The sequence below is a fragment of the Peromyscus californicus genome, unplaced genomic scaffold (genome assembly GCF_007827085.1).
Source record: "Peromyscus californicus insignis strain IS unplaced genomic scaffold, ASM782708v3 Scaffold_4__1_contigs__length_199733344, whole genome shotgun sequence".
Lineage (NCBI taxonomy): Eukaryota > Metazoa > Chordata > Mammalia > Rodentia > Cricetidae > Peromyscus > Peromyscus californicus.
Window position 1 is genome coordinate 62,974,645 of NW_026294562.1, and position 13,533 is coordinate 62,988,177.

Here is a 13,533-nt window from a genome sequence, read left to right on the forward strand (position 1 = left end):
GACAGGTTTTTTTATTTTATCTAATTTTTGAAAATATTACATAAAACACACACACACACACACACACACACACACACACACACACACACACACACACAATCATATAGTGCCTAGAGGTCAGAGGACAACCTTTAGGAATCTGTTTTCTCCTTATACCATAGGCTCCAGGTAATTAGCCCAGCAGGACATCAGGCTAAGTGTTTTTATCAGCTGAAATGATGTTTTAATATTAAACTTATCTCATTCCTGGGAGAAATGATACTTACAATATGTTATCCTTTTATAGGTTGCTAAGATTTTGTTAGAAATTCTCTGTTCAGGGGGAGGGGCTTAGTCCTGTCTCAACTGAATGTACCAGGCTTTGCTGTCCCCCCCATGGGAAGACTTACTCATTTGGGGAAGGGGATGGGTTGGGGAGGTAAGGCGAGGGGGGAGCGGGAGGAGGGGTGAGAGGGGGGTCTGTGGTTGGTATGTAAAATGAATGAAAAAATTTTAAATAAAAACAAAGAAATTCTCTGTTCATAGGGGATATTGTTCTGTAAATCTATTTTCTTGACAGATTTTGATATCAGGATTGTGCTGATCATGAAAGATCCAAAACACCTCTCTCTCTCTCTCTCTCTCTCTCTCTCTCTCTCTCTCTCTCTCTCTCTCTCTCTCTCTCATTTCACATCATGTGTCCTTGGATGTTTGATACATTTCACTAGTAAAAATTCTTTGAACTTGAATTTTTCTTTGTGCAAAGTTTTTTTTAATTTTTATTGTTTGACAGTTTTATACATTTATATAATGAATTCTAGTCATTTTCACACACACACACACACACACACACACACACACACACACACACACACACTCCTATATCCCCTCTCTTCCCTTCCCTCTCCCTCCGAAGCCCTTCTCAGCAAATCTCCCTTACACTTTCCCGTCTTCTTTTTGTGTGTGACCACAGAGTTTAGTTAGAGTTTCATGAGTGGGAGGTTATCTACTGGAGCAAGGGCAAACTATCAGTGCCCACATTGAAGGAAATCACACACACATGCACGCACGCACGCATACACACCAACAATCATTAATTGTCAATAGTCCCCTGTGGAGGAATGGGCCCCACAGGCTCTCCACCATCTGTGATGACATGTTGAGGGACTAAATCTTGTACAGGTCTGTAGATAACTACATCTGCAGTGACTTCACGAATGCAATGGTTGTGTGCTATCCAGAAGACATCTTTTTGCTGCATGCCTCCTTATCCCCCTGCTCCTTCATTGTTTCTACCCCCTCTTCCGTGATACTCCCAGAGCACTAGAGAGGGTAATCCAGCAGTCCTCTTCCTGCCCCCCAACACTGTACCATTGCTTATTTTTGGCGCTTTGGATAGTTATGGGTCTGTGAATTAACCATAACCTTCTACAGTAAGAAGCTTCTCTGATGAAGACTGGATGCAGCACTAACCTGCGGGCATACACACGAGTGTTTAGAAGGCAGTTAGACAATGTGATCATATAGCAAAATAATAGTAGTAGGCTCCTCCAAGGGCCTATGGTCTCCCTAGCCACAGACTCTTGTCTCTGGAGTAGACCTCAGATCCAATCAGAAAATGGTTGGTTAGCCCCAAAACAATCATGCTACTATTCTACCACAGAGAGTACTTTGTCTGGCAGGTCATTATTGTAGTTCACATGGTTCTCAGCTAGGTAAAACTACTGATGACTTTTCTCCCCCGGGAGCCTGACTAGCACCTTCTGGTAATATGGAAGCTAGCCACTGGGGAGGAAGCTTCTGGCTCTGCTACAGCTTGATTTGCCTATGTTTTATGAGCAAGTGGTATCTCCAGATATAGGACCTTATCATCAAGTTCTAGTGGACAACTAAGAGTAATGACAATCACTTGTAGTGTTTTGGGGGTCTCTGGAACCTCCTTGGTGGTACAGGGATTTTCATTTACTAATGCATGGCTTCTGGGAAAAGCATTATCTATCCATAGAGAGTGTCCCACTCAAACGTGAGTGTTGGGAACCAAACTCAGGTCCTCTGGAAAAGCAACAGCAACTGTTTTTAAAAGTTGAGCCATCCCTCCATCCCAGCATCCTTAGTTCCGATACTCCTCCCCCTACCGCACCTCGCTCTCCTCTACCCTCTCATCCCCTCCCTATTTAGACTCTTCTATCCAAGTAACCTCCCTCCATTTCCATGTTTGATGTTTTCATGTGAGACACATGTGGGAAGTATTTTAAATAGCTTATTGACATACTCATTGCACATAGTACCTGGTTTAATGAAGATACTTTCATATAGGTAAAACACGTACTTTGGCCATATTCACCCTCACTCTCTCCATTTTCTCCATCCCCTGCTTGCTAGTCATCGTCATTCCCCAGTCTCACTTCTGCTTTAATGTCATATATTCATGAATAATTTGTCATGTGCAGTCTAGAATCCACAAGGGAAAGGAAATATGTTTGGCTGACTCTGACTTATTTCATGTAATGTGATGGTCTCCAGCTACAACCATTTCCCTATGAAGAATAGAATTTTGCTCTTCTTTATAGCTGGATAAAACTCTATTTTGTGTATGTTTCATATCTTTGTCCCTAGGCTGACCCATAGCTTGGCTATTGTGAACACTGCTGCATAAAACTGATGTGCAAGAATTTCTGTGGAACGTTGACTCGGAGGCCCTTGTGTGAGTACTCAGGAGTGGTACAGCTGAGTCACATGGAAGTTCTCTTTTTGGTTTTTCTGAGCAACTGCCAGAGTAGTAAGGTTTATTATAAATTTAATTTCTTTGATAAATACTGGAATGTTCAAATAATGTATTTGTGATTATATCAGTGCTCCTGAAAGTGTAAATTTAAGCCTCATTAATGAATTTATTGTAATAAAACTATTTGTAAATTCCTTGTATTACTTTTAATCATTAGTGAAATTCACATGAAACCCCTCTTAATCTCTCAACTGCTGCTGATAGTTTGTGGACTTGTTCTCTATCTTAACTAGTCTGAATAAAACAGATTTTGTTTTATTAACATTTTATCCAGTTGACCTCCAGGCTTATTGGTAATCCATATTTTGCTAACATTTGTTTATTATTTCTTTCTTCCTATGATTTAAATTTGATCTGTTCTGCTCTTTCTAGTTTCTTAAGACTTCTCTGGTTCTTAAGCTTGCCTTCTATTCAAATGAACACCCCAAAGCTATGGCTTTCCCTCCAGACATTACACTATCTACATTCCCCAGATTAATATATTTCACCTTCATCATCATTCACTTTGAGTGCCTTGAGGGAAGACAGCCTGGGAGCTTCATAAGCTAAACATACACCTACCACCTGCCACATTATTTTACTTTTAGGTGTTTACATAAAATAAATTGAAACGTTGAGCTTTGAAATTAAAACACTGGGAATATGAAAAAAAACTGTACATGAGTGTTCATGACCTAATTGCTCATAACTGCCAATAACTGAGACATCTCCATGTCTACCCACTAGCATGAGAATTAATCACCCACAGATTATGATGGAAAATTGTCACTAATTTTTCCAGTGTGCTGCAGGTGTGTTCGACATGGATAATCAAAGGCTCAGAATGCCTGATTTCACTCACACTGCACTTTTTGCAGTTCTAGGAAATGCAAATTAGGCTTTAGTACCAGGAAGCACCAGTGGTCTCCTGGGGGAGAAAGGAGGCAAGTGTGCAGCCCTGAGATACTCACTATGTGGACGGCAGTGAGGAGTCCGTGGGTGTGTTCTAGAGTACACTAAACTGTGTACTCTAACTGTGTGTGGTTATCAAACATCAACCAAAACTGCTTAAAACTGTTTTAAAGAAAGAAAAGGCCACCCCAAGGAAACTCCAGACCCCGAACCACAAAGCAGCAACACCCTAACTGCTTCCTCTGACCAGCATTTGGGCAGAGCTGACCCTAGTAACCAGTCACTGGTAATTTGCAACATTGGAAAAACCAACACAGGAAAATCGTGTTACCATCTTAAGAGGTGCAAAAATAAATAAATAAAATTCAATGACCATTTATGATCATAAGCAAACACAACCAGGTGCTTGCAAACCAGAGGGCAGAGGGAAGGAAGCTCCTCACTCATCCTCACACCCACCCACACGAACATGCTTCTTGCTCTTCCAGATCTGACCAACTCTGCACCAAGAGCTGAAAACCTGCCCAGAAAGATGAGCAAAACGCATACCAGAGGGTTAGGCAGTGAGTCACAAACAGATAATGTCACTGAAGTAGAAATGTCAGGAGAATATGCATGAAAGCTAGATGGCACCACAGAGTTCAGCCTGCAGAAGACCAGAGAGCCAGCCATGTGTCTTTGCATGAGCCACACAGAAAATGAGTTCCAACAGGTCCACAAAAATAGCCAGTATGTGAGAATTGGCCCCAAATATGTGAGACATCTTTATTCAGAAAGCTGAGAGACACTAAAGGAAGTGTAAATAAATGTGGAAAGGTGATGGGCTGGAAGTCTCAATCTTACAAACTTACAAAGATGTGGAATTATGAGAATTTGCATGTGCAGGAATAGCCTCTGCCTAAGGAGCTAGATGTGGAAGCATGTTTGATTCTTGGTATGTTCACTGGGGTCTTCCCAGGAGTAGAGAGGGTAGTGAGCAGAGAACAGATTGGGGTGGGCCTCTTCTTGCCTTCCTGGGTATTCCCCTAACGTGGGCATGAAGAAGAACGTTCAAGTGTAGATTCTAGAAAGAGACAAAGACGGAGAGAAGGCAGGTCTTGGAGCTGGGGCTTCAGCATTTCTGCTCCTCGGATAGAAGGGTGGAGCTGTTTCAGTGCTGATCTTAGAAACCAAGAGAGAATGGTGGACAAGGAGAGCAGAGGAAGGGTTTGGGCTCTAGAGAGAACTGGGAAGGACCAGGACACCGTGCCAAGTTTCAGGGGGCCTGTTGGCAAAGATAAGGTCACTGGAATCAGGAAGTTGCTCCCCACCTTGTGGCTTCCTTCTGAGAAATGGGATTGGCTAAGAGTGAGAGAGCATGTTGGTGTAGTCCTGGAGATTGGGACAATGGTGGGAAAGGGGCAATAGGGCGCTGGAGGCTGTACTCCCAGTCTTGAGTTCTCAGCGGAAGGGGGTTCGAATGGGGAGAATGGGCTGAGAATTAGGCAGTAACCCAGTCTCTACACATTCAGGCCCAGCACCAAACAGCCCCTACTTGTACCACCCCTCCCCCACCGTAAAGCTGCCCTTTATCAAAACCTAGGACACCTCATCCTCATACCCGAAACCCCTGAAGAAACCAAGAATGTGCTGGATCTGGGATCTGGAGCCCCACAGACATGTCTGAGGAACAAATGAGCAACTAACATTTGTAAAATGATTTTGAAGCAGGCATTATGGAACCAAGGATGCCGGCCCTAGGCAGTCCCCAGGGTTTGGACTGCATCAGCAATCAGACCCAGGACCATGAGATAAGTGGCAGGAACCCTAGCTACAGGAAGCTGGTCCACTGCCTTCTGCAACTGGAATGGCCTCTCTTCTGCCTGTACATGCTGGGTCGGAAGCCTCCTTGTCAGACCCAGACGCCTTCCCCTCACTACCCACAGCCCTCTGGCCTCTTAGCTTATATACAATATCACCATGGAGCTTCAAGCCAGACCTACCCATGGGGCACACTTGAAAAGATACCTGCTATGCTTGTCATGGTCTAGGGACAGAGATAGTGCACCTCAGCCCCCAGCAAGGGCAGAGCCACGAATGTGGTCCTCCCAGGGCCCCGGTGCTAAGGCAGAGGGTCCTGTGTCTCCTTTAATAGCTCATCCAGTGCTATAATCCTCAAAACAGACTGCCGAGGGATCAGAAAAGTGGGGATGGGACATAATGGCTTTGAGAGGGGCCCATACCCATGACCCTGATCCTGAAGTGGAGCAGAGGGGCAAGGGGCCCAGGGACCCCCAGGTGATTTGCCCTTTAGGCTCCATACTGGGTATTAAATGGTCTGTCTGCTCATGTCATGCCTCCCATGCCGGCCCTGCCCCCTGAGGTCTTTGGCTGGAGTAAGTGTCCATCTTCTCCTGGTACAGCCAGTCTGGCTGACAAGCATGGTCTCAGGGGAACACATGAGGATAAGGTGAGAGCAACCTACCAGAAACCACCCAGGGACAGGCATAGGGAGTGGCCTCTGCTTCTTCCTCCTAGCTCCAGCCCTCTGCAAAGTGCCAGCTAGGCAGGACCTCTCCTGTTAGTTGCTCTGCCAGGAGCCAGAAGGGCTTCCCACACACATGCCCTGTCTCTTCCCTAGAAGCACGCTTGGCTGAGGCATGATGGGGCAGTGGCTGCAGCTTCCCAGCTCTCAGCTGCCTTCCCCATGCTGAGGGTGTAGGGTGGGGTGGGACCTGAGATCACAGGGTCTCAATTCCCACCCGTGTGGAGTGACAGGAGCTCCTGTTTCGTCTCTGGCCTTTGATACTTGTCTCTGATGTGAGGGGTCTCTTTTATTGAGTGGGGTCACATGTGCAGCCAAACTCTGGGTTTGTATCTTCTGTGTTCTGATCTTGTTGCGACAGACCTAGACAGACACGGAGAAGCTGAGCGCCATCCAAGGACAAAACCCCCGCTCCCTCTCCTGGAGTGCAGTGCTGGGGCTGGTTTCATCTGAGATTCAGGGGGTCCCGGGAGCCTACACTCAGACACCCAGTCATCTCTACCAGTCTTAGTCTCCATCTCCTTCCAGAACCATGAGCCACCATCTCTCACACTGAGCCCCTCTGCATCTTCAAGGGTAAGGTCCCAGAAGCAACACTGGCTCTTCAGGAAATCCTGAACAAAGCCATGAAGCCCTTGGCACCTTCTAGGTGAGCTGGCAGTCAGAACAGACTCAAACCCCCAGATCTGCCACCTAACCCCACCCATGCAGGTGAGAGCTGGGAGGCCGGTGTACAAGTGTGTGTGTTCATGAGTGTGTACACCCGTGTATGCACATGAGAATCTGTGTGTGCCTGCATATGGTTGTGTGTATCTACCTGTGTTTATATATGTGCCTGAGTGTACACCTGTATTTGTGTCTTCATGTGTCTGTGTGCCTCTGTGCATCTGTCTGTGTATACACCTGCATGTGCACCTGTATGTGTCTGTGTGTGCATCTGCATGAGCTGGTACAGATGGCTCATGCATTTGTGTATGCCTCACCCTGGCTGTATACCTGTATGCGTGTGTGTGTGTGTGTGTGTGTGTGTGTGTGTGTGTGTGTGTGTGTATCATACATGTCAGTAGGAGTCTGAGCTGTAGCTTAGCTGAGCAGTAAGCCTGGGGCTGACTTCTGGTGACCATGCTCCTCCTGAGCAGAAGTCCATGTGAAGGGGCAACATATCTGTGTTTTTAAGATCATCACAGTTTCAAAGCTGTGTTTGTCCACTGGTTTCTGTGGGAAGTGGTAGTGGTGGTATTGAGTCTGAGAGCTTGGTGTTTGTCCCGGGCTATCTGTGTGTGCCAGAGATTTGCCTGGGGGCATGTCTGTTTATGCGGCAGGAGTCTGCTACCCTTGTGAGGTCCTGTGCTTGGTATGTGTACATGTGGCATGAAGGTAAGACTAGATGTCCTGTATGTGAACCTAAGTTTAACTATAGGGTTTGTGATTAGGTCTTAGGTTTGGGGGAACATGTATGTTACATGCAAACTTCCTGGGTACCTGTCCATGGTGTCTCAACTGCTCTGGGCTCAGCATCCCTGGGTCCCAGCAGCTTCCAGTTCGTTTCCACCTGTCCACGTGGCAGAAACTTAGGCTTGCTGCCGTGAATCCAGCAGTGCTTCCCGTCACATAAAATGACAGCTGCTGCTTCTTTCAGAGAAAGAAACAGCTGGAAGAGGGAGGTATTTGTCCCATGCCCACAGCTGATAGGCAACAGATCTAAGCAGAAAGCAATTGTTGTGGGTTAAAGATGTTGCATCAGGGAAATGGCTGGCTTTTCCTAGCTCAGCTCCCAGACAGGCCACTTAGAGATAGCAGCATCAGTGGTCCAGCTGTGCAAGAGAATGGTCTCTGTACCAACTCAGACCACCACATCTGACCGTCTAAGATCTTCCCAGACAACCATGCCTAACCTTACTTAGACTGACCTTTTGTACCCATGCTGGCAGTGAACTTGTCCTGTTCAGCCAGGTCAGTAGCGTCCTGACCTTCCCTGCTGTATGGAGCCAGCAGGGCAGGAAAGCTACATGGTTCCCTATTCTTAAAGCATGCCTTCCACCCGTTCTGTGAGCAGATGTGGCAGGGATGGTGTCTGCTATGGATGTCCAGGTAGCCCAGTGGGAGTCCCACCATAACCCTGATTGACAGAAAAATCTGGGGCTTGTGGGGAGGAGGTGTCCTGTCCAAGAAAAGGGGATGTGAGCCCAGCTTCTGTCCTAGAATTCTGCTACATCTGTGATCTCCAGGAGAAAAACTAAACATCAATTATCCTCCTTGCTCAGGCACTGAGCAACATGCTGAGATATGTTGGAGGCACAAAATTCTTGGTGCAGTAGAGAGGGTATTTAGGAAGCCCTAGGCAAGGCTGAAAAGCCACCGTCTCGGGAGCCCTTCATGCATTATTACTCCAAAAGCCACTTCATGGGTTGTAGAACAGAGAAGATGCCCTGGGAGGATCTTTTTATTGACTAGCACCAGAGGCCCCTACAGCAGCATCCTCTCTACCCTAGGCTCAGTCCCGAGGCTTAGCTTGGGCCCTAGTCTGAGAACACCTTCTCAGGACACCTGGGGACTGCAGAGTGGGGAGAGGCTGGGTTCTGTGCTCGTCACTGGCTGTCTTTATTAACAGCACTCTAGAGAGAGAATGAAAATGGAGAAAAGTCTGGAGGTTGATCCCCAGCTACACTGGTCTAATGTGTTCTCTGAGAAATAAACCAGTGTGGTCAGCAAACGAGCCACACTTTCCTGTGCAGTCATGTGAGGATACAGCAAGGACAGCCACGACACTAGCTATGGAAACAAGCAGAAATTTTTCCAGCCACTCCAAGTGAATAGGTTTATCTATGTATTTGTATCTTAATCCCTGTGTGTGCGTGTCCATGTGTGTGAGTGCAGGCACATACATGCTGTGGCGCATAGATAAACATCAGAGGACAGCCTCAGATGCCAGTCTTCTCCTTCCACCTTGTTTGAGACAGAGTTCCTTTTCACAACTGCACATACCAGGGTAGCCAATCTGTGAGCTTCCAGGGAGTCTCCTATCTCTGCCTCCCATCTCTCCACAAGAACGCTGGGATTGCAGGTACATGCTACTGTATCCAGTTTTACATGAGTTCTGGGGATCCAAACTCAGATTCTCATGCTCGTTCAACAAGCACTTTACTCAATAAACCATCTCCCCAACCCCCAATACGTGTATTTTTCCATAAGTGCAAAGGCCTTGATTGAATGTAGCCACATTTCAGAAGGCCTGGGCTAGCCTGGGAAGCCCCTGAGCCAGCAAAGAGGGACTATCCTTCTCCTCAGCCGGGCAGAAAAGGAAGCTGACTTCTACCTTCTGTGTGACGGGTCTTTCTAGCAATTCCACCCTCAGCGGGGTCTCTGAGTGCCGGCAGTGCTGCAAGGCGAGCTGAATCCATGGGGCAAATCCTGCTGGGCCACCATCACTCTTGCAAGGCCTTGCTCTTCCTACTGACCACATATCCCCTCTGGTGACCCCAGACTTCCCTCAAGCCTGGCCACTTGCCCTAAGACGTCCCGAGCCCCTTCTCCTGATACTGATGGCCCCTGTTCACTCATTCCTGAGCCTAAAGTGACCCCAGCCACAGCCTGTCCCTAATTTGGGGCATGTGGCCTGAGCCTGGAAATACCAGCCTGGAGTTGGAGAGTGTCCCAGGCCACCATTCCGGTTGTTATTTGCTACTTCCTATAGCCAGGCCTCAGAGATAGCCTCACAATGCCAAGATATGTCCTCCAGGGTGGATGGTATTTGTCTGATATGTGCTGAGCTGAACTGTCAGTCCCAAGAAGCAAGTCAAGATGCTACAACCAGTGTGGGCCAAGCTCTGGGCAGTAGTGGGGGCGGGGGGGGAACCGGCATATGAGGATGAGGTCTCTTCTGTCTCCAAGGGAACTCAGCTCAAAGGGCTGCTGGCCTCTCCCATACCTAATTCTTCTCCCTCTGCTCCCTCAGGTGGAGTCGTGGCCACCATGTCTTCCAGAAGCAACAGCTCAGATGTGACTGAGTTCATCCTGGTAGGATTTCCAGGCTCCCTGGGGCTCCACCTAAGCCTTCTAGGGCTGTTCCTGCTGGCTTACATGCTGACCATCACAGAAAACCTGGTCATCATCACAGTGATCCGCACCAGTCCCTCACTGCACAAACCTATGTACCTCTTCCTCAGCAACCTGTCCTTCCTAGAGGTATGGTACATCTCTGTCACAGTGCCCAAGATGCTGTTCAGCTTGGTATCACCCAAGTTCCAGCGCATCTCCTTCACAGGCTGCATGGCACAACTGTACTTCTTCTTGGCGCTGGCCTGCACCGAGTGCGCGCTCTTGGGTGTCATGGCCTATGACCGCTATGTGGCCGTCTGCAACCCACTTCGCTACCCGGTCATCATGAGCCCTGGTCTCTGCAGCCTACTGGCTGGTGGCTCCTGGTTCTCGGGCTTCACCATTTCCCTGGGGAAGGTCTTCTTTATTTCTCGCCTGGGTTACTGTGGCCCCAACATCATGAACCACTTCTTCTGCGATGTGTCCCCTCTACTGAACCTCGCCTGCTCTGACATGTCAGTTGCGGAACTCGTCGACTTCCTCCTGGCACTGATCATCCTGTTGGGGCCGCTGGTGTTAACTGTCTTCTCCTACACAGCCATCCTCAGCACGGTGCTCCGCATGCCATCCGCCGGTGGCAGGCAGAAGGCCTTCTCCACCTGCGCCTCGCACCTGGCGGTGGTGGTCATCTTCTACTCGGCATCCCTCTTCATCTATGCCCGGCCACGTGCCATTTACTCCTTTGACTACAACAAGCTTGTGTCGGTCATCTACACAGTGCTCACACCCCTCATCAACCCCATCATCTACTGCCTGCGGAACCAGGAGGTCAAGCAGGCGCTGCACAAGGTGCTGCAGAGAACAGCCCAGGCTCTGAGAGCCTCCTCCTAGGAGGAACCACACCTCCCCAGACCCGAACCTGCTAACCAGTTCACCAGAACCGAGGCGGATGAGCAGGCCGGTTGGCACGCCCTCCCACCAGTCCCTGAATCCCGCTTAGAACAGCACAGCCAGCTGCCACAACACGGCTCTCAGGTCCCAGGCCAGGACCCTTTCAGGATGCAAAGTCTGCGTTCATGTGAGAATTCTTTCCAACCAACCAGGGTCAACCTGTAGCTGCAGCCTCTCTCACCTGAGGAGAGCAGAACAGACCATGGCACACTGGATTCCAGATGAAGATGCCAGCACACACAGATCTTCTGGCTCTGCATACCATACAGGGGTTGCAACAACCAGCAGCAGCCTTGACCTCCCCCCCCCCCCCCCGACCACATAACCGAGTTCCCGTGGCTTCTGCTGGGAGGTCTGTCCTCCAGCGGAAGGGGCCTCATGGATGCAGAGGGTAATAGGAGAGGAGAACAAACGGCTGGGGAAAGAGGATAAAGCAGGTACACCTGGAGAGACTGAGCATCCTGCTAAGCAGAAGCAGCCTGCCAGCCACCTGACGAGCACCAGCCGGCCTCCAGCTCTGCCTGGAGCCTATGGAGTCAAAATGAAGCCAGGGCAGAAAGGGGACCCGGGACACACACCTCTGGACACTGACAAAAAGCAGGAGCTGGGGAATGACCTTCCCAACAGAGATTCAAACTCAGTGTCCTGACCTTCAGACCATTCCTGAAGCCCACCACCCAACAGACCACAGCACCTATTGCCCTGAAAGAGCTAGGCTGCCTGCTACAGGGCAAGTGTCTTCAGAAGACCCTGACCCCAGCCAGGGCCCAGCCACTAATGACCATGCTGGTTACAGACTTGGCTCAAGGGGCTGACCAGGGATCCCAAAACCTCAATCTCTGTTGGAGGAGACTTTGGTCTTCTCCTCTTGAGGGCTAAGGACAGTGGGGTCTCCAGACTTCATCTGTCACATGGCTCCTAATTCCCACCAAATGTGCAAAGGACTTCAGGCAATATGTATCTTTTAATGCCACCATGTTTCTACAGGGATTGGAGGTTCTGAGGACTCATGTCACCCTAACTCCAGCCCTGAGACCAGCTGTATGTGGGTCAGAAGTTGTGTGGCATTCAGTGTTTTTTTTTCTGACAATGATTACAGGCAGTGCTGGCAAAGCCACAGAAACCTAGAAGGTCCCCTGAACTACAGACACTCGAAAGCCCTGTGTGTCATTCTCAAGACCATCATGATGCACACAAGACATATCAAAGCTTCAGTTGGCACCAAGATACTGTGCTCAGCTCTGTAAAACAGGTATGCTAAATGACAGCCAGCTTCTGGATCAGGGGACTCACAGAGTCACATGTACATGGAGTGTGGGCATATGAAGACAGTCTTCCAAGTCCTGGGAGATGGTCTCAACTGCTCTGAAGGTGACACATGGTCTGAGGGTCTGGGGTGCTGTTTGTCTATAAGGGAGATTATTGAGAGCTTGTAGCAAAAGGCCATGGGAGTATACAGCAGGTGACAACTAGTGTTCAAGAGGTCAACCTATCAGAACCAAGGCTTCTGGTAGAGGACTAAGCCATCACTCGAGACGTGTTGGAGTTATTGTCTTTTGAATGACTTGGCTGTTTCTTGTTGCAAACTTCTTATGCAAGTACAGCTATGACCTCCCCCATTTACCATGCATTTTCATAAAACGTATATATGTAATCTCACAATTACATCTCAGTCTTATGGGCACATATATCTGTGGGTGGTCAGGAAGATGGCTTTTCATTTAGCTGTATAATTTTGGTATATAGAAAATATATTAGTATGTGCTTCATAGCCAGGTCCATTGTCCCACGAGACTGTAGACACTTAAAGCCTGCTTTGAAGCTTTTGCTCAGACTAACACAGAAAATAATTATCTTTCCCCAGTCTAACACAAACTGCACACATTTAGCTCGTTTTTACCTCAGAGCAAGTTCAAACTAGACTAAAGGCCTTTGTAAATAGATCATAAGTTTAAAACTTTACAGTTATACACAAGGTCAGAGTCACAGGTATCTCACCAAGTCTACTAACACACACAAAAAAAATGCAAAAAAAACCTGCCAATTCTTCACTTGCCAAGTCTGCTGATAAAAAGCTATGTCTCAGAGTTTGTCGCACTGGGCACCGCACCCCCTCCTTCTGGTCCCGAGACCTTGGAACCTTGTGTTACCATGGTAATGGCTGTGCTCCTTATCCTCTATTCTAGGAATGTGCTATGACCTTGAGGGTTTTGAAACTTCTCTCAGGATTGCAAGGAGTCTCCTGTGAGAAATGTAAGGAGTCAGGCAAGAGAGGCTGTAGACTTAGAGAAGCAGTAGAAAAAAAGAGAACAGCAGAGAGATCAGAGGCAGAGTTGAAGCTCCCTTAGAACAACGAAGTGACGGA

General features: G+C 48.2%; 1 protein-coding gene across 1 annotated transcript; it reads left to right on the forward strand.

The window, feature by feature from the left end:
* The first annotated feature begins 10,151 nt into the window (after nt 1–10,151).
* Nucleotides 10,152–11,108, forward strand: LOC128095039 (olfactory receptor 226-like). The gene has a single exon (XM_052713701.1). The coding sequence runs from the start codon at nt 10,152–10,154 to the stop codon at nt 11,106–11,108; it is 957 nt and encodes a 318-aa protein (XP_052569661.1).
* Nucleotides 11,109–13,533: the final 2,425 nt, after the last annotated feature.